This window comes from Nicotiana attenuata, chromosome 9 (assembly GCF_001879085.1).
Source record: "Nicotiana attenuata strain UT chromosome 9, NIATTr2, whole genome shotgun sequence".
NCBI classification, from domain to species: domain Eukaryota; kingdom Viridiplantae; phylum Streptophyta; class Magnoliopsida; order Solanales; family Solanaceae; genus Nicotiana; species Nicotiana attenuata.
Genome location: NC_031997.1, coordinates 26196032 through 26224019, shown reverse-complemented (window position 1 = coordinate 26224019; position 27988 = coordinate 26196032). Strand labels below are relative to the sequence as shown.

Below are 27988 nucleotides of genomic sequence, written 5' to 3'. Positions count from 1 at the left end.
TGATAAAGTTTACGCAATCTCTCGTTTTATACTTTTGCATGCTAATTACAACCTCCCATATCATTTAGAATATCTGTATTTATATTTGTATATTCGTAATATTCATTTTGACGATATATTAAATCACAAATACACATCTGCTTCAACAACGATGCTAGTCTCAAAATTAGTCCCCACTGTTTTATAGAACCTATCTTTATTTTTATTAAAATAATTTTAAAGATTAGGATAAACATTGAGAGAATGTCAGCGCTCTTGCATAGACAGAGATAATGTCCAAGGCGACATGCCTATACAACAGATTTAGTTTTGGTGAGTGCCTTCAGTGGCAAATTGGTCAGCAATCAAATATGTATGCGCAAAACTAAGAGGTTGGACAGAATAAACCCAGGAAAGTCCTCTTTTGTCTTGCCATTATAATATTGGGAGGAGATACTTCTCTAGGCTGGAGACTAAACGAATTTGAACACTTAAACCCTCATTTATAAGATATGTACCAAATGCTTAATCATAAATTAGGAATCAACTGCTTGATCTCACAGTTTGTACAATAGCTGTCTAGTTGAACGACATTTTTAATTCATAAAACCGCCTCCTGGCATGGTTGGCAACCCTTGTGATGAGACTTGACCCTGAGACATTAGTTGTGACCTTGCAGGACCTTGCATGTAGGCTTGATTCACCCCGGTCCCAACCATTGGTTGCTGCTGCTGTGGTTGCTGCATTTGTGGAATCTGTTGTTGCTGCTGCATTTGCGGAATCTGCTGTTGCTGCTGCATTTGAGGGAGCTGCTGCTGCTGCATCTGGTGAATCTGTTGCTGCTGTTGCATGAGAGGTTGCTGTTGCTGCAGCTGTTGAAGGGGCTGCTGTTGTAGCTGTGAAATATGCTGCTGTTGCTGGGAGAGCTGTTGCTGTTGTAGCTGTGAAATATGCTGCTGTTGCTGGGAGAGCTGTTGCTGCTGTAGCTGCGGATGTTGTGCTTGCAGCTGCTGCTGTTGTTGCTGCTGACTTGGTATCTGTGGCTTAAACACTACCATATCCTGAAAACACCAAAGTGGCATTACACTGAAGGTTCATGCACTGTGAGTTCATTCCGAAAACTTCTTAAAAAATTGATCAAAAAAATTATGATAAGAATGCAAAACAATTCTTACCCCAGGAAAAAGCATTCCAATCAAGCGGCAGGCTTTATCAGACACAGAGAGAAGCAGCGTCTGTGAAGGTAGTTGTATTACTGCACACTTTGTTATTGAAAAGCACAAGTTTAGTTCATCAGACCTGTTATAAGACTGAGAAAGCTTCTCTTGGAACGATTTATAAAATAAAGAACAAGATCGATGCAGATCTACAGAACTGCTTTCCTAAAATTAGCCAGCCCTTCTCCAGATACACACATTCACACATAGTATATATTGTCAACAGAAGGTTCGGAAAAGGACATGCAAGCCACTTGTAGATAGGCCTTCATGAGAATAACAATACGTTCTCACAAAAATTTCTCCTGAGAATGCATGTTAGTTCTGAAGCAGATTTTAACTGTAAAATGAATTCAACTCTCATAGTAAATCTTTAATAAATTTGAAGTGGCAGAGAGAAAGAGATACATGGTTCATCGGAAAAAATAGATGTTCTAAGCTGTTGAATATGTATGCTCTGCTTAAAGATACGAAATTAGCAAGGCATAGGAATGTCATCCTTTTTCCTTAAAAAAAGAGATTTAAGGACAGGAATGACTCTAAATCATAAATTCTCACAATGATGCAAAAACAAGATTGCTATACTTGGTAAGATGTTCAGCAAGGTTATCAGGTGTTCAGCAAGAAAATTTCAACCCATCAACCAAGCAGAAAGGAAAAGTAGATTTCACTTGCAGTGCACTTGATTTCAACTAACATTTGCAGTAAACTTTCCAATTCTGGAGATAATATCAAATACCCGCATGACTCCTTTAGTTACCAGCCAACAACTATTTCTGCTGCTTGCCGATGCATCAAAATTCCAACAGTTTTACTATTGATGCACTAGAATAAGCCCCATTCTTAAATCCACAGGAAAGGAAAAGCAAAAGACTGATTCATCTACTCCAAATAATGACGATAACAGCATAAGTGATGATGACGAACCTAAAAATCATTTAACAGGCAAATGCCAACTTCCACATGATGTAATACCACAAGGTTACCCTATTTCACCATGTTTCAAAGACCAATTTGTCAAAAGATATACCTTCACTTCGAATAGCTATTCAATCAATCATATTGTTACTCCATAAGCCTCAAATCTGCTAGTTTTCAACTTGAGAACCTGCTACAACTTGTTGTCTCCTAACACGATCTTGGACAATATTCACCTCATGAGCTATCTTTTGGGGTTGAGTTTGGCACAAAGTCTATTCTTTTAACGGTATTAAGAGCCCGACCCAACCTTATTCTTGGTTACCCAATGTTGGACCCCTATGTTATATTGTCCACGCTTTAAATGTCCAACCCTAGGCATATGGGGGATGTTAACTGTTAAGTGTCTCACAATGCTTAAGGAATGGGCTATTGTCTCCTTATATGGTGGTCTTGGACAATCCTAGCTATCTTTTGGGTTCAGTTAGGCCCAAGTCCTTTTTCTTTACAGAATGGAATACTTAAGATGCACTTTCATATGCAGTGGAGATACATACATGTATATCGGAGTAAGAGTATCAACCACAAATCATTCACCATAAACAAGAACACTAAACTATTTCTCAACTTGCATATGCGCGTGCAGTTTACATTGCTGCAAGACCGACGGAGTAAACTAATAAAACTACAATGAGATCCGGTTTTTTCCTAGCTGCAGAAATCTTATAACTAAAGAACACTACCATAAACAAGAACACTGCAGTTTATATGGCTGCAACATAGACACAGGAAACCAATGAAAGAACTACAATGAAATTGGGCTTTCTCTAGCTGCAGAAACTCAAGCTTTAAAATTAAGAAAACTTACAAGCTTCTTTTCTTGCAGTTGACTAAGAAATCCATGCTGGTTCATTGCCCGAAAAACGAGAAAATCTGCCTTCCCAACATATTGTCTGATATAAAACAAAAATGTAAATTTCAGATAAATTGCACTGTGCATGACTTAAGAAGAATCTGTTCCTAACATGAAAATGATCCGACAAGCAAAACTATAATTTGTCTAAAGAGAATTACTTGTTATTCATATGATCCTGGGAAATGAGGCGTACAATTTGCATTGTTGGGGGCCAATTTGCAGCAAGCCTGATCAAAGACAAAGGACAAATCAATTCAAGGTGTTAATATAGGTAAACGTAGACTCAAGATGCATAACAGAGGAACAAAAAGGCGATTTTCCACATAAGCACACAGAATTGACATCATCTTCTTCAAATACATAAAAGAGCATCTTGGATGTCATTCTTACGTAGCTTCCAGAAATCTAAAGCAGAAAGTACTTTTCTTCAGAAAACTTTCACCTTGACTAAAGCCTCTAACTGAGAACTAAAATAACAAATCAGATTCCTTCCAGATTGCTGCTAATCAGCCAATATGCAATCTGGAGAAAGTCCAGCTTTCATCAAAAGGAGTCGCAAGCGTCCGACTAATGCCGCTAGCACACCCCAGAAATTTGCATCTAGCTTAATCCTGTTTTTCAAACACTTCAAACTTGGTAGTAGATCTCATTTCTCTATCCAACGGTAGAGGAGATCTTGGAAGGTTTCTCTGCTGCTCATCTTCAATTTGATGGAAAGTCCACCCTTCATTAACCACTGCTTCCAATTTTTATAGCATTTAGGTAATATCTATACCAAATAGACACACTACCACAGAATAAATATGCAAGTTCAATGCCTCGATAAAATCCATCAAGAATCAATAACATGGTGCTTTCCCCCCTGCACCAAAAATGTGGAAAAGGAGGACTGGTCTTCAAATTGGATTTCCTACACCTTAAGAGTATTTCTAATAACTTTTCTGCCACAGGGTTATTCAAAAAAAAAAAAAATACAAAAAGCTACCTTTCTAAACTCTCTATTACCCATTGCAATTCTATTAGTGCTCATTTTTCCTAAGCAACTCTACTTTACTCATTTTCCAGTATTAAAAGTAAGAAGGCGCATAAATCAGCAGCTGCCTCACAGTGAAGCAAAAGATGACTGATGCTTGTCGAACCAGTGATGTCATCTAAGTGAAGGGTACAACTAAGACCAATTATATTCCTGTTTTCCTTTCTCATATCCATAGGCAGCCCACTCTTCGTAAACCCTAAATATTATCCTATCTGTAACTTTTTACGCACATTATCTCTCCGAGATTCCTTTAGTACCTTTGATCCCACCAATCCCCGTTTCTTCTGATTTCACTTATTTGAATTGCCACCATATTCTTTACATTTTGGAGCCCTATTCTATGCTCTTTTGTGATTTGCACCATATCCTCCTATTTTTTGTAAAATGCCCCCTAACCAATTCATTTCTTTACTAAATCATAATAAATTTTATTTTTAAAGGGTTGAATGGGAAAATAGTGTCCCGAATGAACCTTCCAATCCATTTCTTTTCAATATGCTAATGTGTTTATAAGTCACTGAACTCGGTATTTAACAAGTATCATATATGATTATTTAAAAAACTTATAAAACACTTAAAATTATTCATTAAAAATTGAAGTTTCTTTTTTCTTCTGTAAACAATGCATTAACTCTAGACGATAGTCACAAAAAAGTTGTGTACTTTTACATCGAACAATCACCAGCGAATTAGCTATTTGTTGCCTGACTCTAGTAAGTGTTTGTTTAACAAAAAGTCTTTTTGGATTTGGCTATCACCTTATTAAGCTTAGAATTACTTACTTCATAAACTTTTTATTTTAATTAGAAATAATTATAATTATAAGATAATATTTCAATTAAAAGTATTTTTATCCAAATTATTGTGTTTGGAGGCTTTTGGTTTTAGTAATGTTATTTTGGTTCTGCTAGAAAATATGGTCTTGATTGAAATCAATTCTTGAAAATCAACTTGTTTGGTTATCATAAGATTACTTTAATTTATTTTTCCTAACCTAACAAATTTTGGTTCATCTTTTCTTGAATTGTTTTCGAAACAAATTTTTTCTTTGAGAATGGTAAAATTTGTTTTCAAAACAAATTTAAAAGCCAAATATTAACAGTAGAGACAAAATTTTCGTAATAAAACAACATAAGTAGATAAAATCCGATCCTTCAAGTGTGTTATTATATTGATAATAGTCATAAGGCACTACGAAGTTGCAATTGTTAAATATCGAGTTTGATGACATATAAACACATTATTAGGATATCCAAAAAAAAGGGGGGGTTGAAGGTTTGTTTTATAGGAATACTTTTTCCTATTTTACCCTCAGATAATAAACTTTTTTTTTGTTTTGAACAAAAATGAATAGATTGAGGGGCAAATTACACAAAAAGAAAAAGAAAATAAGGTGGAAATCACAAAATGGTGCATAGATTAAGGATGCAAAGGCAAAGAACATCCGCATATAGCTATGTTGTGTCCTTTGGCTTTCCAAATACTCAAGGCAAATAATTTGGCACTGTCATAGGAGCGCAAACAACCAATAATACAAAATTTAAAATGTCTCTCTGTACTGAGTGATGTCTACACTTGCCTTTTGCATTCTTGAAACAGAATAATGTCTCAGTTGTAGAGAAAGAACTTTATAAAAGACTGATCTCTCACAAAGAAACAAGTTCTTAAAGCTGAATCGTGAAATGCTTGGTCGCTCTACCCTTTGCTGATCTTGCTAAATTTAAGAGATCAAGTGCATCAGGACAACAGAGCTCAGATATACCTTTTACTTTTAAGTTGCAATATGAGTTCTTTAGGTGTAGAATAAAACTTCTTGCAGTTTGAAGATGGAAAAGACAGTGACATAGCTAAACCTACTCTGTAAAATCCTACTTTCAAACTCAATAACCGGAACGACTCAACCTGTAGTTTCGAGTTCTAGCATCCTGTCCTGCAATTTGAGACCTTGAGTAGGTTCATATTATATTTTATGACTTGCATGTATGGTTGGTTCAGGTTCCGAGAGGTCCGGAAGTGATTTGGGATACTTCGTTGAAAACTACAGGCTTTGAGTTAAGAGAGTTAACCAAAGTCAACATTTTGGGTAAACGGACTCGGAGTCGAAATTTGAAGGTTCCAATAGGTTCATATAAATATTTTGGACTTGTACGTTTGTTCAGATCGGGACTAGAGTGGCCCGGGGTTGATTTGGTGCTATAAGTTGAAAGTTGGCAATTTGAATAACTTAAAAGTTCACAAGTCTGACTCAAGTTTGACTTTTGTGTTATTGCACTTCGATTCGTGTTTTGAGACTTCGAATAAGTTCATAAAGGTTATTTGGACTTATTGGGATCGTTTAGAGGTGGTTCAAAGGATTTGAAAATGATTCGGACCAATTTTGAAAATTTTGAAACTTGAAGAACTTAAGAAAGTTCATATTTTGTTGGATCTTGATTCTTAGCTAGCGTTCGGACATAGATTCGGTTGAAACTTCAAAAAATGAGTTTTTGAAGATGAGATGCAAAATGATTGAAAGTTAAAATTGTGGTTGGATATGTATTTTACTTGAAAAGAATTTAATGTTTTGTGCGTAGAAAACTTCAAAAACTACTCTAGAGCTGTTTTTGGGATATGAATATTTTGTTTTCAAAATCTGCCAAAAAACGATTAAAATCTATAAACAAACAGATATTTGAAAACAAAATTTGAAAAAAGGCTCCCAAATTTTATGGCCAAACAGGAGCTTAGTTATAATGTTTCCGGATGTGTTTTAAGAATTTGGACAAGCTTGGATAGGATATAAAAACTTGTTGGGATGATTGGACAGGGTCCCGAGGGGCTCGGCTGGGTTTTGATGCGTTTGGAGCGAGTATTGAAAGATTTAAAAGTGTCGAAACGAGGTTTTCCTGCACTTGACCTGACTTCACAAGGATATTGCTCTCTATCTATGAGGAATTTGCGAATAAGGTTCAAATGAAAGTTATAGCCCTTTGAATCTAGTTTTCAGAAATTTATATTGTTCGTCATTCTGACTATTGTACAAAAAGTTATGACTGTTTTAGTGAAGGGAGGACATGCTATCATTTTTGAAAATTTCTGCTATAGTTATATATAAGCCCATTTAGTACTTGGAGTTTTCTTGGATTTCTAGTATTTTCAGGTGATGCTTCAACTTCAGTTAGTAACTATCTCGTTTTTTTTTCATATGACTACTACTATTTTTATATTTCAATTTTCTTGTTGTTGTGACTGTGTTTGCTCGAGCCGAGGGTCTTTTGAAAACAGCCATCTTCCTGCATAAGGTAGGAGTAAGGTTTGCGTACACACCACCCTCCCCAGACCCTACGTGTGGGATTATATTGGATATGTTGTTCTTAGTACTTGGAGTTTATTTTGATTATTTTGGGAGATAGTAAGCTTAAATTGAGCTGACTTTTTAGAGTAATTTTATCAACAAGCTTGGAGTAAGAGATTCTAACCTAAATGTATGAGTTATACACGAATCTATCACTAGATTTAACATCAAATCATGGGACTGAACAAGAGAAAATGGGGTTTTTGTCCAAAACTTTAAAAAGGATTTTGAGGTTTTGAACACCAATTTGGACTCGGATTTGGAAACTACTCACATATTTGGACTCGTGGGGTTATGGGTCAACTGCATCCAACCTTGGACTCGAATTTTGACCGTGTGGGCCCGGGTTGACTTTTTGTTGAGTTTTGAGATCTGATTAAAGATTGAAACTTTATTGTTTGGAGTTAGTTTCTATAGTTTGAGTATTGTATGGGCTAGATTGGACTCGTTTGATGGTTTTGGAGCTAGAAAAGGCGGATTTTGAAGAAGAGAGATATCCGGGGATGAGGAAAGTATCTTTCTTAGCCTCGACTTAGAGAATTTTCCTCAAATGAACTTATATGCTAAATGCTAAGTTTTTGGGAGGTGACGTATATGCGAGATGACAAGTGTATATGTGGTCACTTAAGGTTATACCATGTTTGGAGTAGATCTTAGGCTTCTTTATCCCTTGTTTGGACACATGTTCTTCTTGTGATATGCTTTAATTGTTTGTATGACTAATTGAGCAACTATATTCATGCTAGAGATCATGTCTAGCCTTTGAATCCCTATTTGGACATGATGGGTTATTTAGTATATTGGATTATATGTTGTAGTCATAGTCATACTTGTACACATGCATACATCCCTACATGTTTATTCTCCGTCCATATGTATCATACATGCTTATCTCTTTTTCATATGCATACATTCTTGCATATGGTTCTCTGATATGGACTGAGATTGGCACGATGGTTTTCATGCGGTATTGTTATCGCACAATGGTTTATGCCGTGCGGTTTTTATGATGATGGCAGGATGGTTCATTCTGTGTGAATTAGTGACTGATTTCTGAGATATTGATAATTTGATTAGAGAGCTATAATGCTCTAGCGCATGGATTTGGATCCATCCCTTTGGAGTCACGTGATCACCCGTTTTACCTTGGTCCGTGTGTGCACAATTTGACACCGAAGTGACGGGGGGCACTGGGAGTGCCGGTTGTTGTGAAGTTCGAGTCTTTCTCATATATTGACATTCTAGGCTTATGCAGAAATATTCATGCATATCATCTACATATGCACATTCATGCATTTTACACATGCATCGGACTTGATTGTGAATTGTTGGACACTTGGAGAGTGTCGTATTGATATAAAGGTTGAGTCTTCATCATACAGAGATATTTTAGACTCATATAGGAGCATTCGTATAAATGTTATTTGGGAATTGATTTAAAATTGGATATTTATCTTGCATAGACACTCAACATTCATGAGAAGTATTCGAGTTAATGATACTTGGTGTATATTTCCTTTATATGCGATTTGGTGCGTTTGTATATGATTTTGATTTGATTATTTGAAAAAGCATTGCTTATTACCTTTATATTTGATTGTGCACCTTATTATTGATATCTGTTGTTACTTGGCTACTCTCTGTTATTGTATATGCTTATGAGTTGCACAGGTTATATAAGTGAGTTATCTAGATTACCTCACCACTACTTCGATGAGGTTAGTCTTGATATTTACTGAGTACATATTGTGCTCATACTAGACTTCTACATCTCACGTGTAGATTTAGAGTTGAGCCTTATGGAAACCGAAGACTAGCATTCAAGATGCGCCAGCTTTCCAGTTGCAAGCTACTATTTGATCATGAAAGTTTAGGAATCGTATTTTTGTTTATATATACTCAAATAGATAATGTATTTTTTCATACCAACATTGAAATTATAAATCTTAGTGGCTCACGACTTGTACTACCAGATCTTGAGGTAGTTTGTATTGAATTTCGCATTCTTATTTCTTTATTTATATTATTGATCTTCAGATGGGTGATGTAATATATTGGTTGGCGTACTTAGCGGGTTAGGTTAGGTGTCATCACGACTAGATGGGATTTGGGTCGTGACATAAGCCTTACAACTTATGGGAGACAAAGTATATTCTCCTCACAAGCCAACATACAGGATAACGCCATTGCAACAACATGAATTTTGTAAGAGTTATTCATTGGGAAATCACTAAACCAAGCATTCATGAAAATGAAAACTTACGATTCAGAAGCTGAGGCACTCCTATACCCCTGCCACAAGAAATTAGATCAGAAGATTTTACACAATCAGTAGGGATTCAGCAAACCATTTTACAATATGAAGACATAATTTACACAATATTTCATCCGTCAACACGAAAGCGGAATTCCTTCTTTAAAACACTATCACTTAAACAACTTGTAGTAACTAGAAAATCTGATTAGACTAGTTTAAAACATACCTCTAATCTGGTAATAAATACAGGTTGGCCCTGTCTCTGACCAGATAAGTTCCCCTGCAACATTTTCATAATTAAATATCAGGAGTACATCATTAAGATCATACAGAAAATATAGTTGCCTGTAGGAGTTTCCAAGAAAAAACAATATATGGGAAAACATGAAAACTATGGGGATGACTAAAAAGTTATACAAAAATAATCAGAGTTCTAGAAAAGAACGGGCAGTAATATCAACATATACCAACCCAATTCCTCAACATTGTATATAACTTGCATAACATCACTATTCAAGTGTACACAATATCCTCGGTAAACACTATTAAGTTTCAAATTGTGTTCTTACAACCTCAAAGTATGATTTTGCTGGTTCTGCACAAGGTCTCAATCTATTGTTTCTCAAAAGAATTATAGTATTGGGTTCTGCATCACAAATCAGTTCCATCCCCACCCCAAATATCAGAGCATCATAGTTAGTAATTCAGCAATATTTTGTTATCGTTCATGCATATTAAACTGCAAAATGCTTTGGAAAATAGTGCAAGTTTCCTTTTCCAAAACGATTTACGAAGCATTATAGGCCTCAGTTGTCTTCTAACTGATCGAGATAACCGAAACAAACCGAAGAAAAGTGAAAGAGCTCGTGAAAAAATGAACCTTGGGCCTAACTCAACCCCAAAAGTTACATCAGGAGAGGAGAATTGCCCAAGTTCATATAATGAGACAACCATCCCGTTCCCCGGCCAATTTTTGAGGCTCTAACCCACTCTACCACCCCACTCCCTCCCCACCTCCCCAAATCCAGACCTGCCAACTGGAGCGTGGACAATATAACACAAAGGCTCAAACAGGGATAGACCTAGCTCTACCATGTAAAATAATGGACCTTGCTGAATTCTAAATTGTTGCCCCTATGAGAATAGCACGGGAAAATTATATTATTGATATTAGTTAATTTACTATAATACAAGGAGCCCTATTTTTATAGGGTATGTACATATACCAAAAACCTTTACTATCAATGTGGGAAACTTATACACAACAAGCTTTGTACATGAACTAACTCTAATACTTCCCCTCAAGCTGGTGCATATAAAATTATACGTACCGAGCTTGTTACATATATAACTAATACGAGAACCAGTGAAGGAATTGGTGAAAATATCTGCAAGTTGATCATTTGACTTCACAAACGTTGTAACAATATCTCCTGAGCGTATCTTCTCTCTGATGAAGTGACAGTCAATCTCAATGTGTTTAGTCCTCTCATGGAACACTGGATTTTATGCAATATGAAGGCCAGCTTGATTATCACACACAAGTTCTATCCGATGGATTTCTCCAAATTTTAATTTTTTGAGCAATTGTTTGATCCAAACTAGCTCACATGTTGCCATAACCATGGCTCGATATTCTGCTTTTGCGCTAGATCGAGCCATTACATTTTATTTCTTGCTTTTTCAAGAGACCAAATTACCTCCTATAAAAACACAATATCCAAATGTGGAACGTTTATCAGAAGGTGATCCTGCCTAATCAACATCTATGTATCCAACAAACAGCTTATGGCCTCGATCACCTTTCCCTGGAGCTGATTTTATATATTGAAGATTCGGCAAACAACTATGTTCCAATGACTATCACAGGGAGATTCCATAGGCTGACTTACAACACTCATAGGGAAATGAAATGACATGTCTAGTCACTATAAGGTAATTCAATTGCCAACCAACCGCCTACATCTTGTAGGATTGCTAAGAGGCTCCCCCTATCCTGGCAGAAGCTTAGCATTCGGATCTATCGGAATGTCTACAGGTCTGCAGCCCATCATTCCTGTGTCCTCAAGAATGTCTAAAGCATATTTCGTTTGTGAAATAACAATATCTAAGCTAGACTGAGCGACCTCGATACCTTGAAAGTACTTAATCTGCCTAGATCCTTAATCTGGAAGTGTTGAAAGATATACTGCTTCAGAGTAGTAATACCATTCTGATCATTGCCCGTCTTTTTGCTTTTGTTTGGACCCCATTTGCTAAAGTAACATTGAAAAAAGACTGTGAATAAACAATATTCAAAAGGGACTTATTATCAGAAATATGAAGAGGCGCCTAAGTCCATGACCTGCGGTTCAAGAGCAGTAGACTAGGAAACACCAGCAAAGGAATTACCAGCAATAGAAGGATCAATTCGAGCAACAGAGGCTACTTGTGGAGGCGCCTACTTACTTACTCAATACCGGAGGAACTCATTATACTCCCTTTCATATAAAGAAAATCCCTTGTTACCTGCAGTCTCGGTCTGAGCAACAAGAGCGTTTTTAGGTGGTCGACCATGCAAAGAGTAACACACCTCGCGAGCGTGTCCAAGCTTATTACAATAAGAACACTTGGCCGTGATGTTTCAAAATGACCTCATCCTCGTCTATTCCCCATAGTCCGAGATGTTTGATTTTCCACTGTCTGGAATGCGAGAACTGATGAGTTAGCAGTTGGTGGCGAGTCCACTATGTAATTAGGCGGCGCAGCAAAGCGAAGCAACCATGAGAATAGTTCATCAACTGTAACAACAGTCGGACTAGCTAAAATCTAGTCATGCACCGAACGAGGTCACTAGGACGTCCATCAAGTGCAAGAGCTAGAAACAGTCTTCTGTCACTGCTCCTGTTATTTTTCAACACTAGCAGCAACTGGCATCAACTTCTCAAATTCCTCCATGACTGCCTGCACCTGTCCCAAGTGAGTAGACATATCCAATTATTGTTTCTTTAAGTTTGTCATCCGAGATGTTACCTCATAAAAACGGGATATGTCATTAGTGTATAAAGTATGAGCCTTCTCCCAAACTGAATAACAAGTCCGGAATGGACGAAAGAAACGCATTATCTTGGGATCAATAGATCGCCACAAGAGACAATACAATTGAGCCTCAATTTTCTCCCAAAATGCTTTGGCCTTTTCATCTCTGTCACCCGCCTATTTGGTTAGGTGATTTTGAACACCTTGACCCTTGCACCACAACTCCCATTAAAGGTTCCGAAGTAATCATCACGCTTGAATTTCCAGAACACGCACTTTTAGAACCAAAAACATCAACTCCCAAAGATATTATTGAACCAAATAATCAAGAAGCAGCAGTAACTCGTAGAAAGTCAAGAAGCAGCAGAAAAAGGACATTGTAGCCCCTGAAAACTGGAAACAGTCACCGAAATCTGCAACAAGTCGCCGGAAAATAAAAAAAGTTGTTGGATGCCTCACGTGCCGGCGCGTGAGTTGGAATCTCGCCGGAAAAGTTCCTTTTGGCAGCACATGAGAGGGGTTCTGCCGAAGGAACTTTTAGGGGTTAGTCGCAGGAGCATGATCTACCTCGTGGTGGTACCCACATACTACCAATCACCCCACCCAATCCGCAAAATCAAACTCCATCCTACCTTCAGTATGCCATCCTTGATTTTCTCTGTTGTATTTACATCAGGCATATTAGGTACATGGTTCTAAGATTAACATCTGAAACGAGTCACGAAGAAGAGATCCAAAGACTAAACACTCGGTAGTGCAGGGGTGAAGAGCCAACCAAGATTGAAAAGCTGATTTTCCACAAAATCTACTTCAGTAGAGCATACATTCATTTCTAAATACAGTTTAAAGTTGTCTTTGCCAATTTACATAATTACAAGGAAACTACTCAAATACCCCTCTTGAATAGAGATGCACTATAATAATCATGTAATATAGGCAATTGGGTACCAAACACCCAAAAACATCAAATTAGACATTTACAGTTGCGAATCCAAAAGCATATGGAAGGATGGAATCGGTTGTGATACTTCATGGCTGGTATCCCGGGAAATGGTGCAAAATATTTTCAATACAACACCCCAAAAAACATCAATTTAGAATTTACAGTTGCAAATCCAACATACGTTAAATCACATACGTTAGTTCTTTGCAACTGTAAATTCTAAATTGATGTTTTTGGGGTGTTGTATTGAAAATATTTTGCACCAATTCACGGGATACCAGCCATGAAGACTCACTAAAATCCCACAAGTGGGGTCTGAGGAGGGTAGTGTGTATACAGACCTTACCCCTACCCCGAAGGAGTAGAGAGGTTGTTACCGAAAGACCCTAAGAAGACGGAAAAGACGAGAAGAGAAGGGAAGGGACAATATATTAGTACCATCAGACAGAAACCAAAAATATAATAACAGCATCATGGGAACTAGAAAATAATGCAGTAACAAAACCAGAAAATAAGCCCCGATGCTATGAAAACGTAAGGATAGTGAGAACACAACATAAACCCCTAGCAGTCTAAGGCCACCCCTACTTAAAGAAGATCTAACTATGATTCCTATTTTATCTGTTGTTAAGACAAGGAAAAATTAAAAGAATGAGTTAGTTTTTATAGGAACAGAGTCACTGTCCAACTTCAGCATTTCTACAGATTAATCGGTCTTACCTCCCAAACTTTTACATATTTTGATTGAGCTGATGGCAATGCAGCAGGTGTTTGCTGCTGAGATAGAGGCATGTTAGCTCCTGTGCTATTACCAACAGGTTGCATGCCTGGCTGTCCTTGTTGAGAGATCCCTGGAGTAGGCATCATTGTGCCGGTTCCGGAAGGCATACCAGTTGCACCCAACCCAGTCAGCATATTCTGGTTCATCCCTGTCCCACTTGGCATCATTTGTGTGCCTGGTAGATTACCTTGGCACATTCCAGGAACTGTTTGACCAGCCATACTAGCGCCTCCTTGGTTATTACTCAAAGGCTGTGAAATGCTAATGTTTGGATTCACAGACATACTGGGAGCAGTCGAAGTGAATGAAGCAGGAGCTGAATTTTGCGTATTCTGCCCACTACCTGCTAATGGAACTGACCCACTTACTGTTGTGACACCTGATTGCCCAGATGAAAATACAGTTTGGGCAGAAGGGACGGAAGATGCCATTCCACTAGATATCATACTTGAAAGCATAGGGGTGCCACCCATAGATTGCAGGCCTATAGAAGTTGCCCCAGCTATTGCTTGGCGTGCTTGAGCAACATCGTTCAGGATTCTGACATTTGCTGCTGCTGCAGCAACTGGACGTAAGGACTGTGTCATGCCACTGACTATGGGTTTCATCTCCTGAACATTCTCATTATGTGATGCCATCTCCTGAGAAACAGAAAGAGGAGAAGAAGTTTGCAAGCTTGGAACAGGTTGAAGAGCAGGACGAACAGATGGAATATGTGAAAATGCAGGCCCATTCATGGAGGTCACGGTGGTGGGCTCCTGAAAACATATGTTATAAGATCATAGCATCTACAGTAATGTCTGGGTACCAAGCAGGTGTACAAGTTGTTGAGTCTTACAATTTTTACAGTTGCAGGAGGAATATTTCCAGCAGAAATTGGTTGTCGGCTCATAACAGATCCATTTGCTGAGAGGTAAATAGAAAAGAAAATCAGTATCCTTCAACAAAACCATTGGGGAGTAATCCATATATCGCAGGATGCTCTATATTACAATACACGAGTATCACTTTAAAAATTGATCTAGTATGCATGCTGTACCAGAGGAGATCGATTTTTTGGACCTATATTAAGTTATTAGCTAAAACTGTAATTTTAAACAGTATTCAAGATGATGTAACTTACTAATCCTCAGAAAAGATAAAAAGAGCTAAATGTAAAGAAGCCAAAAGTATCATCACCGCATGCCCACATGTACACCTCAACCTAATCGAGGAACGACTAGGAGAGTAAAAATTGACATTTTAGCAACAGACAGAAGATACTACAGCTGAATGAGAGTTGACTAGTTTAGCAATCAGTTGTCTATCCAACAGGCCAAGCTTGAATTCTAAAAATTGAACAAATCAAGCATGAGCAAGTTAACACAAAGAAAATGCACAGCAGAGTGAACTGTTCCCAAGATATATCAGGTTGAATAAAGTTTACACAGTGGGTTTCTTCATAAAAACGTTTATACAGTGGTTTTACTTGTTTTTATATGGTGTTAAGTGGTTAGTCTATTCAACAGCTTGACCCTGCCAACTACCAAATTAAGTGTGCCAACTTCCAAAGAAAGTGGGGGATATTTCTGTTAATTGTTCATTTTTCTCTTTTGCGCATTAGGACATATCCTCTTGGTGTGTATTCCTCTATTTCTATTCACCAAAATACTATGTCCAACATGGAAGAATAAAAGAAGAGCATGCAAAACTATGAATAAGGTAACAATAGCCTGAGCAAACGCTCCTATAGGATGATAAAGCCGGAAAATAAGTTCAAAAAAATTACACAAACCTGCTGAATTAGAAATTGATGGTGGCACAGAAACTGGAGGAATAGAAGACACATCCATTTTGACAGGGCTTTGGTTTGACGTCAAATTGGTCATTCCAGAGCGACTAAAAGCAGCACGAGCCTCGATGAAATTTTCAGAAATCAAAACAAGAAAGTTTGGATTCTTAGCTGTATCAATTGGCGGGTCAGCTGCTCGTGGATTGCGTTTTCCCTGTATCCATACAAGTTCACAAATTTGGACTCCGAAAATGAAGAAGTATTTTTGCAACAGTCAACCTTAAAGGGATAAGTTTTTTATTTTGATAAGGTAATAAATTTCATCAAAAAGGGGGCAAAAAGATGCCCGTATACAAGGAGTGTGCCCAAAAGTAGAAAACCTTACAAGAGGACATGGTTTTCTAGGAATGACACCCAATCTTCTATGCAAACAGGAACCTCAAAGGTGCACCAAAAATAAATAAGGGAAAAGAGGCTACTCCTCAAGTGTACAAGATCTTTCTCTACTACATCAAAAGCTCTCCTATTCCTCTCACTCCAAAGAACCCACATGAGTGCTAGAGGAACAACATCCCATGCCCTGCGTCTTCTCTTCCGTCTTCCTTTAACTAACCTTAAAGGGATAAGTTAATAGGAGGATGTTATTGTGGAGCTCATGGATATTCTTACTTCTAATGAACAAGCATAGAGTTTGAAACAAATGGAACTATAAAGTCCACATGCATCACTTTTCTCTATTTAAGACCAAGTGATAATCATGAAGGCTGAATCAAATTAGAGAGTTCCGTCATAAATTCATAGTTTTTAACTAGTGAAATGCCTGCCACAACATAAGTATCAAAAGAGTGAGAAGCACACCAAAGATTGTTCCGTTAATGACATTCCAAGAATTATAATATGTGGTACAGAAATCATTCAAAATCATGTTACTTGCCCCAATCCTGAACACAGTATTATGGTAAATGAGTACCAAAGTTAGCAATTTCCCTGTTCAACAGAGAGCACTAATATAAATTCTAGAGAGGTCGGAAAGAGCATGCAGGAAGTTAATCCGCAACTAGGTAAAGTTGAAGACAATAATTATTGTAGGTCACAGAAATAAAAAAAACAGTCAAGTTTCAACACAATAAAGACAGGCTTTGACCCTAATAAAGAAATGGAAAGAATTCAATGAAGTTGGCACAATTACCGCATTATATACTGCTCTTAGTTTTGAAAGCTGTTTTGGGCATATAACTGACAGAGAAACAGAGCACTGCAAGGGAAAGAGTAACTTGTTAGTGAAGGTCTGAAGGATGAAGCAGAATATGCGAGGGGAAGACCAAGATTATGAAAATGCAAAGGGCTTTAGATCAGTACCTGAGGGAATGCCTTTGCAACTGTCTCAGCATCAGATAGTCGACTATCTGTTTGTGTTTCAGTATTTTCGTTCTGCTCCAGTTTCTGCATCTGTGGTCGATAAACTGGTGTAGGCAACGGATAAGGATTGCTTGCAGAAATAAGTAGGCAATGTTTTTTCCCTTCAATGTTTTGTTGACTTTGGTTTCCATTTGGAGAAGAAAACATCTGAATGAAGCATCAGTTTAGTTTTAGGCTAAGTTAATAAAACAAACCAGGAGCAACTCATTTTTTAATGTGATTCAACACACCCCATTTCTATTGTGTGAACTATATAAACAACATCCTCCTTTAGTGAATAGCTTAAGAACAGACTAGAGGAACTTCAAGTACACCTCAATATCAGGAATTAGAGATAAAATGCCAACTTATCATGGCCCACATGAAAAATCAAGAGAGAGAATGAAAAATCAAGAGAGAGAAGGTGTAGACTCAAGCTAAATCTGATCAAACTGAGTTTTCAGACAATCACTCTCCAAAAAATTATTGGATCAAAACTGAGTCAACATCATGGAGAGGAAGACATATATATATCGCCAGAAACAAGTCTTTTGATAAAGATTGTTACAAAGCTCGTCGATGAGCAATGCAACAGTAAAATGCTTAGGCTAAAAATAACTAGAAAGAAATAGGACAAACGGAAATTCTTCATTCCGCATAATCCATCTGTCCAATGATCCACCAGTGCTGACTCTGATTTTCATAGCAACGAGGGACGTGAGACTCCACTGAGTCCGAAGTTGATAAAAGCAAGACCGGAAGAGGGGAAGGAAATCGTCAGCTTCGAAGCATAACCTCTAGAGATAGACAACGAAATCTCCTCAACGAATGGCATGAAGATGAGCAAGGATTCGAAAAGAATCAGACGGAAGAAGCAGCCTGGGTTTGAAGGAACATTATAAAAAGGAGTAAGCAAATGGGAATAGATTTTGAAGGCCGTGAAGGGGAAGCATTAAGTTATTTTCATAAATGACAAAAGGAGGGAAGAAAGGTGACAAACGAGCTGCATGGAATGTCCCAGGAGCTCCAGAAGGGAATTCAGAACTCTTGAGTTCAACATCATTTATAAGGAGGGGAGTGAAAGGTTTAGGAGAAGATAGTTGTCAAACAATGATATAAGAGAAACTGAAAATAGTCAGCTGGAATGTAAGGAGCTTAAACAGTAGAAGGAAAGAAGGTTTTTGAAGATTCAAGTACACAAGTAGAATGCTGACATTTATAGCTTCTACGAGAACGAGACCAATCTAAAAAACACTACTCCAGCACTGTTCAAACAAAGAAATGGGCCGCTAGATGGGTCAGCCACATTGTTTTGGATGCTGAAGGGAGGGTTGAGGTGGGGGGTAATCTGATCCTTTGGCACAACTGAATGTGAACCGGGGAAACAAATCCACAAGGGGAGTGCAGTGTCGCAATAAAGTTCAAGGGGCTCCTATGTTACTGCAGTTGCCAATTTGGAATCTGACGTGAATACATAGACCAATACGGAAAGAGGCAGAGTAGTTTTATTGTTCCAAATGGCAGTGCCTAGAGGTTTATGTCATGGGAACGCTTTAACATAACAAGATAGTGTGGGAAAAGAAGAAAGAGTAGCAGAAGATCCAGAGATTCAGAGACAAGGTACAGTTCTTTCTTTTTCTTTTAGAAGAAAAAAAAAGAACTGCATGAAGGAAGTGAGGTTGATTGACTCCTATTTGGAAGAAATTTTATTTGAACAAGAAGGAACAGACATCTAGACTTGACAGGCTCCTTCTCTCCATGGAGTGAGATGAAGAGCTTAAATACATAAAGAAATCAACACTTCTGAGGATTTCCTCTAATCATACTCCACTACTTTTGCAATGTGGGGATTCAGAAAAAAGAAACTCATACTTCAAAGTTGAGAACATGTGAATAGAGGTGGGCAGCTTTAAAGACATGATAGGGTTGGTGGAACACACTTGTAATATAAAGAAGTCTGGAAAAAATATATCCTATCTATTCAATGTATGAACTTCAATGACATCTTACAATTCTACTTTTATCCTACAATTCTCGAATGAAAGGTATAATTCGTGTGTTTTGAAAATTTCTTGGGTCACGTTGAACCTTGGTTGGTTCATGTTAGTGATGATATTGATGTTAATTTGGATAATCTAGTTAATTCAAAGGTTTTGCAATTTTTTAAATTCTTCCTAGTATTTTGTTTGTAGAAGCACAGCTTGATTTTGCCAATATATTTTGTTTGATAATCGAGAAATTGTATAGGGCAGTGGCGCACAGTTCTAAACTCGGTGGATTATGGTACCGCCTCTACCCTTCTCCTCTTAAGAACCATGCTTTTGTCTGCGGCAGCTTTCGAACCCATGATATGTGCCGAACCACACATCACGAGTTGCACTCTTACACATAGAGAATCATAGCTTGATTTTGCCTATATTTTTAAGAGTAACTTCATTTTGCTTACATTATTATTTCAAAATGGGGTTTCACCGTAATTCCCTGATCTATCTACATGAATTGGTGGGTTATTCACCAAAATGTTATTTATACGTATTATTCTATGTCTAATGCATATAACGTTGAGATTCTCATTTCGATAGTTATAATATCACAATTTGACAAACAACAGAGGTGCAAACTTCGTCTTTAGAACATCTTAAACAGTAAAACGCACCATCAATGCTTCACCAAGTCCTTCTGCAACTGCGGCATCACTGAAACCACCTCCTGAAAAAGGTATAGCCGAAAGCCACTGGAAAAAGATATCCATGTCTCTTGTCCAGCCACTGCGCTGAACCAGGCAAGCTGCATAAAAGGAAGTAAAATGGAAGAAGAAAATGAAATAAAAACATCAGGCAGAAAGAAAAATAAAGAGAAAATATGTGTCTTGTGTCTTTAACAACAAAGAGAAGTCAGAGGCAGCCTTGAAATACAACTTCAAGAGTGAGGGGGGATCTCGTATAAAATATAGGTTAACAAACGCTTCAACAACCAACAACCACACAACATTTACTAGTACATTGGATATTGCTACTTCAGAAATTATAACAGACCATCAAATCCACTAGAATATCACTGAAAAAATCAATTTCAAAGAGCTGGGATATTTTATAAAAAAATCCAAATTGACTGTAAGCTACCGTCAAAGAGGATATCAGTCCTATGAACATAGACAGACTCATAAATTCGGAAATTATAATTATTAAATCATGGATCAAGAGAGTTGGGATGTAATTTATGGAACTGTATGCTGCATAGGTAGAATTGGCATGTAAGAATCACATTATTAAATAATTCTCCACATCAAGGGGATTGGAGGAATCATGCGAAAAAGGTCCTAAAATCATGGAATGATGCCAATTTCATGTGGACATGCCACAAAATCAATTGGAGATCAGTACTGAAAATTTTATTTTCCTTTGCTCCTTCCATTTGTTTTCCCAGGATGAAATTTGAGATATGGCTAGAATATTGTTCTATGTGCATGACTCAACAAGCCCTCGTACTTAAATTTGCAATTGAATCAGCAAACAAATCTAGGGATTAAGAACAAGAAAAATACAAACCACTGTAAGAACCATGTGCATTAAACATGACCAAGGAGACCTCCACATTGGCGGCAGATGGCTTCTGGAATTTCAACAGTGGAACGTAAATTAGCTTAGGTAGAAATCATACAATAAATTGCACTCAAGTCTCAACTCAGACAGTATGGAATATACTGTTTTTTATCAGTAGTATGCAATATAATGTTGTGCTTAAATGAATTATAAATTGCATTGGTCATGATGCATATTGAGATATTAAGCTTATACAAAATAACCATCATATTAACACTAGAGAAGAATAAAAAGTATAGTAAATGAGCCATTTAGATATGCAAACCTGTGAAGTCGACTCAGCTCCAAAAAAGCACCTGCACAAAATAAAAAGAGGCTCTTACTCGGTAAAACTTTATCTTGAAAACTACTTGCAGGATTTAGAGCCCGTTTGGACATTAAAAAAAATTTCATTTTTCAAAAAAAATTTCACTTTTTTCGAAATCAGCGTTTGTTCATAAAATTTCCAAATTTCACTTGAACATTTTGAAATTTTCGAAAATTTGAAAAACTCCAAAAAGCAGTTTTTCAAAATTTCCACTCAGATCACTCACAAAACTTCAAAAACAACCCAAACTGAAATTTATGTCCAAACACAACGCTAAATTTCAAATACTATTTTCACTTGAAAACCATTTTTTGGAATTTTACAATTCTTATGTCCAAACGCCTACTTCATATGATCAACATTAAAAACAGCTTTGATACTTATTAAGAAGCTATAAAAGATATAACTGCATTATATCATCTACCACCCCACCATAATCGACTACCACCATCCACCACCTCCATTATTATCAACTAACAGTACCACCATCATCCTCAATCACTCCATTATTATCAACTAACACTACCACCATCATCCTCAATCACAACCACCCACCCATCCACCTCAACTACCACCACCAACCACCTCCAACACCATCATCAACCATAGTCGCCACAATCCACCATTATAAATTATCACCACCCACCACCACATTCCTCAACCACAACTACCACTACCAATCGCCACTAACTACTAGCCAGACTACCACCACCCACCGCCTCCAACCACCACCCACCGCCTCCAGTCGGCATCCTCAAGCACCACCGTTAGCCATTACCACCCCCAACTACCATATTATTTTTTAAAAAAAATATTTTGTTAATAGAATACTCCCTCCGTTTCATATTAAATGAGGTACTTTCCTTTTTAGTCTGTTCCAAAACAAATGACACATTTCTAAATTTAGAAATAATTCAACTTTAAACTCTTTCATTTTACCCATTTACCCTTAATGAGAAGCGTTTATAGCCACACAAATGCCATGGCCCACAAACCTTTTACCCCTTAAGCTTTTAAGACCACAAGTTTCAAAAGTCTTCTTCTTTTTTCTTAAACTCCGTGCCGAGTCAAACTACCTCATCTAATATGAAACGTAGGGAGTATTAAATTAATTAGTATTTTACTTAAATTTTTTATTATTAATTTTAAATAAAGATAAATTTAAATATTCAGATGTTGAAAAAACAAACAATCTTAATCATTTTTTTCAGATACTAATACACATCTTAATATTCAAACGTGTATTCAGATTCAGACGCTTTAATCCTCACACATCTTAATATTCAAATGTGCATTTAGATTCACGAGTCTTAATCTTAAAAAAAACAAATGAGGCCTAAAAGGTCTTATGGTGCAATAATGAGTGGGTGCATCTCTACAAGTGAGGTCAAGGGTCTAATTCTCACATCCACTTTGCGTTTTGATTAAGTATTTTTTTTCTTTGTCTTTCTTTGTTAGTTTAATTTATTCTTTCAAAATTGGCAAGTCTATTGAAATCCCTATTCTCCTTTTGTAATAACAAAATTTTATATAATTAAAGCAAATGTCGGTATAACTGTAGCATTTCGGCGTTTGTATGAAGAACTTAGAGACAAATGCAGAGACAAGAAGTTGTACAGGCTGACCTGGACCAAGTGAAGTGTATCAAAGATGAGGAAGGCGGAGTATTGATAGAAGAGGCACATATTAGACATAGAAGGCAGATATACTTCCATAAACTCCTAAATGAAGAGGGGGATAGGGATATTGTATTGGGTGATTTGGAATACTCCAAGAATAGTCGAGATTTTGGTTATTGTAGTCGTATTAAAATTGAGGAGGTCGAGGGGGCTATGCATAAGATGAGCGGGGAAAGAGCGACCGGGCCAGACGAAATTTCAGTGGAATTTTGAAAGAACGCAGGGAGGAAATGGCTCACTGGATTGTTTATAACCATTTTTAGGACGAAGATGATGCATGCAGAATGGCGGTGGAGTACGATGATTCATTGTATAAGAACAAGGGTGACATCTAAAATTGCAACAACCGGCCATCCCTGTTCATAGTGGTTTGGGAGTTCTCTCCAAACTACTAGGTCAAGCGTTCAAGGTAGGTAGACAATTTCAAACAACAACTGTAGGGGTATCACGTTGTTGAGTCCCACTATGAAAGTTTGGGAGAGGGTGATGGAAGCAAGGGGTAGGAGGAGTGTCTATTTTTGAAAATCAGTTCGGATACATATCGGGACGTTCGACTATGGAAGCCATTCACCTTGTAAGGAGGTTGGTGGAGCAGTATAGGGAGAGAAAGAGGGACTTGCATATAGTATTTATTGACCTAGAGAAAGCATATAGCAAAGTCCCAAAGGAGGTATGGAGATGTTTGGAGGCTAGAGGTGTTCCTATTGCTTACACTAAGGTGATTAATGACATATATGATGGAGCTAAAACCCAAGTGAGGACAATGGGGACTCAGACCACTTTCCAGTTATGAAGGGGTTGCACCAAGGGTCAGCTCTTAGCCATTTTTATTTGCATTGGCGATGGACACACTGATGCGCCACATTTAAGGAGAGGTGTAATGGTGTATGTTATTTGGGGATGATATTGTACTGATTGACGAGACGAGAAGCGGTGTCAACGCGAGATTGGAGGTTTGGAGACAAGCCCTGGAGTCCAAAGGTTTCAAATTGAGTAGGATCAAGACAGAATACTTGGAGTGCAAGTTTAGTGACGGGACCAATGAAGCGGACGTAGACGTAAGGCTTGATACACAAGTCATCCCTAAGAGAAATAGTTTCAAGTATGTTAGGTTTATTATCAAATGAAATGAGGAGATTGACAAGGACGTTACACACCGTATTGGAGCGGGGTGGGTGAAATGGAGGCTCGCATCTAGTATTTTATATGGTAAGAATATGTCACATAAACTTAAAGGTAAGTTCTACAGAGTGGTTGTTAGGTCGATTATGCTGTATGGAGCAGAATGTTGGCCAGTCAAAAACTCTCATGGTCAGAAGATGAAGGTAGCAGAGAGGAGGATGTTGAGATGGATGTGTGGGCATACTAGAATTGATAAGATTAGGAATTAAGACATTTGGGCCAGGGTGGGAGTGGCACCAATGGAGGACAAGATGCGAGAAGCGGGGCTTAGATGGTTTGAGCATGTGAAAAGGAAAAGCATAGAACCCTCCGGGGTTGGCCTGGTGGCAATTGACTTGAGCCTTGGGGTTTGCTCCCTTTCAAGGTCTTAAGTTCGAAACCCACTGGGTGCAAACAATTTCTGAGGGCTATCGGACTGGGTAAAAACCTGAATTAACCGTGGTGCACTTGCGGGAAACTCCTTGCCAAGCCTGTGCACCCCCGGGATTAGTCGGGGCTCTTAGAGACTCGGACACCCGGTGCAAATCAAAAAAAAAAAGGAGAAGCATAGATGCCCCAGTAAGGAGGTGTGAGAGGTTAACCTAGGTAGGTCTGATAAGAGATAGAGGTAGGCCAAAGAAGTATTGAGCAGAGGTGATTAGGCTGGATATAACGTTGCTTCAGCTTAACGAGGGCATGACCCTTGACAGGAAGGTGTGGAGGTCGAGAATTAAGGTAGAAGGCTAGTAAGTAGCCGAGAGTATTTCTTTCCCATACCAGTAGTACTAGTGTTAGTCTTATATTCTATTATTGTAAGATTTCTACTATTACATATTGTTCCTTCCACTTCATTTTCTTATTATCTTGTTGTTACTGCTTATTACTATTATTTTCTCTTCATCTTTCCTTAAGCCGAGGGTCCATAGTAAACAACATCTCTACCTTCTAGGTAGGGGTAAGGTCTGCATACACACTACCCTCCCCAGACCCCACTTGTGGGACTACACTGGGATTGTTGTTGTTATTGTAAAGCAAATGTCTATATTAAAACCAACAGAGGAGGATGTAGCATATAGTCAATGGATTCAATAATTAATCCCAACATTTTCGATACGGAGTATATATATATATGTATGTGTGTGTGAGAGTGAGAGTAAGAGAGAGAGAAAGAGAGTGAGAAATCACAACAATCTCAATTTTTTCTTTTGAATCTATTATTCAAAAGTCTAATGGGTTCAATGTTAAGAACCTAAAGGTTGAGGGCAGTCAAATTTAAATGTTGGATTCGCTTATCCATAATAGTGCATCCATCGTCTTGAAATCCTGGCCTTTGGTCATACACAACATAAGTTTTCCAATTGACATAATGTATTTCTCCTAATTTCAATCAACCCAAGAAAGAAAATAATGAAGTAGAAAGTCATTTTCCGGTTTGTACCCCAAAAAGCCTGTTTATAAACTACTTTATCGCTGAAATGCCTCTTCTAAAATAACATTAACCTAGTTTACTTATCTACTCAAAGAAATCGCTTCATCCATGCAAAAGATCAAAATGCATTGTTGATCCCAAGCTCCGCAGACTTAATTAATATGCGACCAAAAAAGTTAGACAAAAAGGTAAACGATCAATTTTTTTATAAAAATGGTCACATTTCCCTTATTCATGCTTCTCATACACCTAAGGGCTTTGCCCATATAATTTTTTCTAAAATAAGAGGGGAAATCCATCGGTCTAAATAATTCACCATAACTAGATTTGTGTATCTAGAATGTATTGATGTGTTATATTTAAGTTGTCTAGCATCCTCAATATCTGTTGTTGCAGTATTACATTCTCTTTTAAAGAAAGCACATTCGCAAGACGATGGTGCCACTATAAATACAAAACAAAAACAAATAAACATAAATAAGATAAGTAGTTAAAGTAAAGAGATAGAACAGAGTAACCAAATTGTCGAAATTAAACAAAGATGGACGCAGTTGAAACTTGAATGGTAGAATCCCTGATTGAGAGCTTTAAAAATTGAATGATGAGAGAGATACGGGATCTGAGAAGCTTGCAAGATAATTAATGGAGAAATAACACTAGCGTCAATATGAAATTGCAAGTGGGATTTACATAGTTTTTAGGGGTTTGAGAGAATCATGTAAAGAAAACATCTTAAAGAGGGGAGAGTGGGGGTAGTGCGGTTGGAATTCCCGTCGTTGGAGATAAATATGAGTTCTTTAACCCCCATCCATCGGGCGTCAAAATTTACATAAGCCATTCATTCTTGTTACGTTCTTTTTCAAAGTTCAACTTTGGTATCAAGGCCTCAAATTTTGCCATTCAAATTTATTAGTTTGATTCTTGGAGAACCTCAAACGCCATGTTCGCACACGATTATCACATAAATAGGTGGTACTTCCATAGAATGGTGTTTTCTTAATGATGATCTAGCATTGTAATCAGTGGCATGCCTAAGTTCCCCTTAGAGGTGTCGACATTTAAAAATATGAAAAAATTAACAAATCATTGCAACGACATTGTACTTAGAAAGCACAGTTCCGATTATAATAATAAAACATAATTCAAGTACATTATTACAACTTACGTCGACGAATTTTCACTTCCCAAAATGTATTCATAATAGCCTTATTTCAGATGCATTGCTTTAAACTTAGATCACAGGTTCAGGCCATGCGTAGTGAACTAACTCTGGAATTTAAGTGGAGAAGGGTAGAGGGACGGGCCTATCATCCTCGAGCTTCAAAAGCTACGGTTGGCCCAAAGGTCATTTCCAAACAGATTTCTCGGTCATAAAAAAAAAGATGCATTGCTATAAATAAGTTTTTGTTGATACAAGCACCAACTCTAGGCTCAGTTGTTTAGTTTAAACCCACCATAAAAGAGGTCAGGAGTTTGATCCCTTCTGGCCTCATGCTGTTAGCCAAAATTTAAAATACAGGTAGAGGTTGAGGCTCGAACTCCATCCTAAACTAGTGAGGTAAAGCGCTGACCAGTGAGCTAAGACGGGCTAATAAGGTAAATCCGCCCCCGATTGGAATGGTGCCTTTTCGCATGCCTGTAAAAGTGTTTCTAAGTAAATCTGATTCTAGTAAAATGGGCATTATATCACATAACCTACCAGCTTGTGGATTATATATACGCCAAATCGCTGAATCAACAACTCAACTTTGATAGCAAAACATGTATACCAAAAGAAAACGGCAATATGTAGCACGGGAGTAAGAGTCGTAATACTAATAAGGAATTAACTTCATAAGGAATAAGTCTAATTAGTATTGGTAGCCCTAAACTACACATTTTATTTGACCCAAAGATGAATTGGAGAGAGAGTGTACCGGATAATTTTATCAAGGTAATCGGAAACGATGGTGTGCCAGAAAGGGCCCAAAGCAGCAGTGCCTTCAACGGCGACGATCAGTTGTTTGTCCGCCACCATGTGTGTATGTGTGTACTTATCAAAAGTTCTTGAAATCGATTCTTCGTATCCTATCAATCAATCTTCCTCTTCGAATCGGAGCAGGTACGACTAATAAGTCAAGTTCAGGGATGGGTCATGGAATTGCTAACCATGAAAAGTTCAATTTTGGACGACACCACGTTTGCCCGCTTTCTCATAACTTAACTGCCGTTTCCAGGTCCGACGTTGTCTCCCCTTTATTGT

The 27988-nt window shown here is 37.7% G+C and overlaps 1 protein-coding gene across 1 annotated transcript; it reads right to left on the bottom strand.

The window, feature by feature from the left end:
• Positions 236-27988, bottom strand: LOC109232185 (mediator of RNA polymerase II transcription subunit 25-like). The gene is made up of 15 exons (XM_019397862.1): positions 27663-27988; positions 21436-21466; positions 21117-21180; positions 20225-20355; positions 17530-17736; positions 17360-17425; positions 16174-16384; positions 15238-15305; positions 14339-15157; positions 9884-9937; positions 9664-9692; positions 3189-3257; positions 2983-3067; positions 1155-1241; positions 236-1040 (listed from the first exon to the last, which is right to left on the bottom strand). Exons 1-15 carry the CDS (start codon positions 27761-27763, stop codon positions 576-578), a joined length of 2487 nt encoding a protein of 828 aa, XP_019253407.1. The 5' UTR covers positions 27764-27988; the 3' UTR covers positions 236-575.

What these genes read in the sequence shown, in the direction of transcription:
- LOC109232185 (XM_019397862.1), bottom strand. Translation starts at nt 27,763, where the DNA reads ATGGTGGCGGACAAACAACTGATCGTCGCCGTTGAAGGCACTGCTGCT. An exon ending in TTGCAAAGGCATTCCCTCAG is followed by an intron (nt 17,426 to 17,529) that starts GTACTGATCTAA and finishes TTTCCCTTGCAG; the next exon opens with TGCTCTGTTTCTCTGTCAGT. An exon ending in TAAGAGCAGTATATAATGCG is followed by an intron (nt 16,385 to 17,359) that starts GTAATTGTGCCA and finishes GTATGGATACAG; the next exon opens with GGAAAACGCAATCCACGAGC.